This window comes from Daucus carota, chromosome 8, assembly GCF_001625215.2.
Source record: "Daucus carota subsp. sativus chromosome 8, DH1 v3.0, whole genome shotgun sequence".
Lineage (NCBI taxonomy): Eukaryota > Viridiplantae > Streptophyta > Magnoliopsida > Apiales > Apiaceae > Daucus > Daucus carota.
Window position 1 is genome coordinate 5,635,793 of NC_030388.2, and position 3,914 is coordinate 5,639,706.

At 36.1% G+C, this 3,914-nt stretch overlaps 1 protein-coding gene across 1 annotated transcript; it reads right to left on the bottom strand.

Moving 5' to 3' along the window:
- Positions 1 to 1,348: 1,348 nt before the first annotated feature.
- LOC135148437 (uncharacterized) lies at positions 1,349 to 2,363 on the bottom strand. Its single transcript, XM_064083655.1, has 2 exons — positions 1,454 to 2,363; positions 1,349 to 1,371 (listed from the first exon to the last, which is right to left on the bottom strand). Exons 1-2 carry the CDS (start codon positions 2,361 to 2,363, stop codon positions 1,349 to 1,351), a joined length of 933 nt encoding a protein of 310 aa, XP_063939725.1.
- Positions 2,364 to 3,914: the final 1,551 nt, after the last annotated feature.

Here is a 3,914-nt window from a genome sequence, read left to right on the forward strand (position 1 = left end):
CAAGAAAACTTACTCTCCTTAACCAAAACTCACATTTTGAAAACTTTGCATACAACTGCTCTTTCCTCAAAGTTTCTAAGACTATCCTTAAATGTTTCTCATGTTCCTTCTCAGTCCTAGAGTAAATCAGAATATCATCAATAAACACAATTACAAACTTATCCAGATAATTCCTAAATACTCGATTCATCAAATCCATAAATACCGCAGGTGCATTTGTCACCCCAAACGGCATCACTACAAACTCATAATGACCATATCGAGTCCTAAACGCCGTCAATGGAATGCTTTCTTTCTTCACTCTCAATTGATGATAACCTGAGCGCAAATCTATCTTTGAAAAGTAAGTGGCTCCTTGTAATTGATCAAAAAGATCGTCTATTCGTGGAAGTGGGTATTTATTCTTTACAGTCAACTTATTCAGTTCTCTATAATCAATACATAATCGTAGAGTACCATCCTTCTTTTTCACAAATAACACTGGCGCTCCCCAAGAAGAAACACTTGGTCTAATATACTTTTTATCCAACAATTCTTGTAATTGTACCTTGAGTTCCGCTAACTCGGTTGGTGCCATCCTATATGGTGGTTTTGATACTGGTTGAGCCTCAGGAACCAATTCAATACCAAACTCAACCTCTCTTTCCGGTGGCAATCCTGGCAAATCCTCAGGAAAAACATCTAAAAACTCTCTAACCACATGTGTATTCTCAACATTACTTTTAACTTCCTCCTCATCAATCACATAAGTTAGAAAGCCTTCACATCCTTTTCTTAACATCTTATAGGCTTTCAAAACTGATATCATGACACTAGGTTTTTCTAACCTGTCTCCTTTAAAATAAACTTTCTTTTTATCTGGGCCCCTTAAACATATTCGCTTTTTTACTACAATCCAGATTGGCCTTATATTTTGTCAACCAATCCATTCCCAAAATTACTCCAAAATCCTTCAATTCTAAAGGTAACAAGTCTACTAGAAAAGTATGTCCACTAACTATAAGGGTGCAATCTTTATAAACTTTGTTCACAAACAAATTCCTACCATTAGGGAGTTTTACTAGTAGAACATTATCTAAACTTTGCGCAGGAATATTCAACTTATCTACATACTTCAAATCCACAAAAGAATGAGTTGATCCAGAATCAAATAGAACATGCACATCTTGAGAACATAGTTGGAGCGTACCTGAGACCACATCATTTGATATTTCAGCATCTTGAGTTGTCATGGCGTAGGTCCTAGCTATTGCCTTAGGTGCCGACTGGTGGGAAGTTCCTACTGCCGAAATTTTATTCCCTTTAGTTTCAACTTCAGTCTTGACTTTCTTCTGAGGGCAATCCCTTGCTAAATGACCTTGTCGTCCACAGCTAAAACAAGAGGTTACTTTAGGGTTTGGGCACTGAGTTGCTATATGCCCCTTTTCTCCACAATTATAACATAATCCCTCACCTCGATAGCAAAATTCACCACCATGCCTCTTTCCACATTTCGTACACTCAGGTGCTACCGTTCTCCTATCATTTTCCCGGAAATTCTCTTTCTTCATCCCTTGAAATTTCTTATTATCTTTCTTATACCCTGATTTAGGACTTAGTTTTGTCTCCCTTCCCCTTTTCTTATTGTTGAAAAATTGAGTGCGAGCTTCATATTCCCTTTCTGCTATCCTAGCTTTTCCAACCAACTTATCAAATTGCTCTAGTTCCAACAAAGAGACCCTTTCTCTAATTTGAGGTTTCAGTCCCTCCTGAAACCTCTGACATTTCCTAGCTTCAGTATTAACCTGATGAGGGGCAAACCTAGAAAGCTCCAAAAACTTTGACAAGTATTCTGACACAGACATTCCTTCTTGCTTCAATCCTAAAAACTTCATCTCCATCTCATTTTTCATACACGCAGGGAAATATTTATCAAAGAACAACTCCTTAAACCTCGTCCAAGTCATCATTGAACAATCTTCTGTCTGTTTAACAGTGTCCCACCAATATACAGCTTCTCCCCTTAAAGAGTGTGTTGCGAATTTCACCTTTTGTTCATCAAAGCATTTAGAAATTTCTATCACTTTCTCCATTTCCTTTATCCATGTATTCGCAACATGTGGATCTAAATCTCCTTTAAATACCGGGGGATCAGCATCCTTAAAGGTCTTGTAAGTACACCTTCGTTTATTCTCACCTTCTCGCTCTGGATTATTTATACGATCTTGTTCTTCCAAACGATCAGTATTCGCCTTAGTTGTATTTGTATTTTCTTGCTCTCCCCTAATAGTCTTCAACATATTCCTCATTTCCTCCAAAACCAACATCATCTCAGGACTAATTTGTACGCTAGGTCCAGCGCCACTACTATTTTCTTCATTCATCGTCACCTAAAAATCATATAATATATATTAGAACTCTATTCTAATCCACAAATCATACTAGAACTATAGTAGTACTACACACATAGTTCATGCCACATATTCACAACTAACGTCCACATATCTCTTAGACCTATTCTTCAAACTTAAGATCACACTAGTCTAGAATCTTAATCCTACTTTCGCCGACACTCGAACCTCGCTCTGATACCACCTGTGACGCCCCCGGCCCGGGATGACCTCAGTAACCCGACCCGGGGATGTCATTCTACTAAACAAACCAAAATATATTTCCAAAATTTCAAACTTCTCATTACAACATAACTTAAAGTCATATTTAACCTTACATCAAAAGTCTTACATCATACGCTTCTAAAAGTTCTGAATACAAGCCTAACATATATTAAACGCTTCTTTCGATTACATCATAATACTTCTACTAACTTCTGCTTGCAAATTCAACCAAGTTACTCTAGGTCACCACATTTTTACCCTTGCCTGAACATCCTTCTCCCGAATTCTTTCCTGTACAGTTAGTACATAAAAAGGAATGAGCTCATAAAGCTCAATAAGCATATATCGTACAGTTCAACTGAGTTTTATTCACAAAACTTTAATAATCAAATCAATATTTCACACATCAAGATGAATATGAGTATTCAAATACGTTCACAAGTTCACACGTTCTACTGTTGGGGATCCCGGCCAGCTAAACAATTGGTTTAGCTTTCCTTCCCGAAGGAAGTATCATACTTTACTTCACAAAGGAAGCATCACACACAGAACAAATGTAAGAATACTCATTCCTCATCAGAAAATCAACAACAAAATGTTCACCAAAACATCATCAAATATCACAGTGAAGGGTACAGTATATACTTACAGTGTACAATGTCCTAGTTAAAATCTCCAACAACTTCGTTCCCTAAAATATTCACACAGTTACTTTATTATTATTAAGTCATGTTTATATTAAATCTCCAATTACTACTAATCAAAATAAGAATAATGATATCATAACTAAACTATTAAATTAATAAAATAAAATAAAACTATAAAAATAATAAGTCAGTAGACTTACTTAGATTTGGCAGGCCGTGAGCTTCCTATTTTTATAAAGTAAGAAGGGAATGTGTTTATATAAGGAAAGATATGACTTTCCTTACATTTCCTCTCGATGTGGTACCACATGAAATTGGTATTAAGAAAATTGGCACCTGGCGTCGGAGGGTGGCGCCAACAACTTTGATTTTATTACCTTAATAGCTAGGCTACTGATTATATTCATGAGAATACACTATCATGTTTTCGATGTGGTACAAGGACAAGAAGATAAAGAAACGTCCTCCAAAATTAATAATGCAACCGAGTGCCAAAGGTCTCACTTACAGCTTAACTCAAATTAATTTTATTTAAAATAAGCTTAGTTCTTACTCTATATACACATGTTTTGTTACTACTTTACTCGATGTGGTACCAAAAGTTCATATAGAAAAAGAGAAATTTTCTTTTGGCACAAACTAGAACCATACCTTGGGACAAGAATAACTTCAA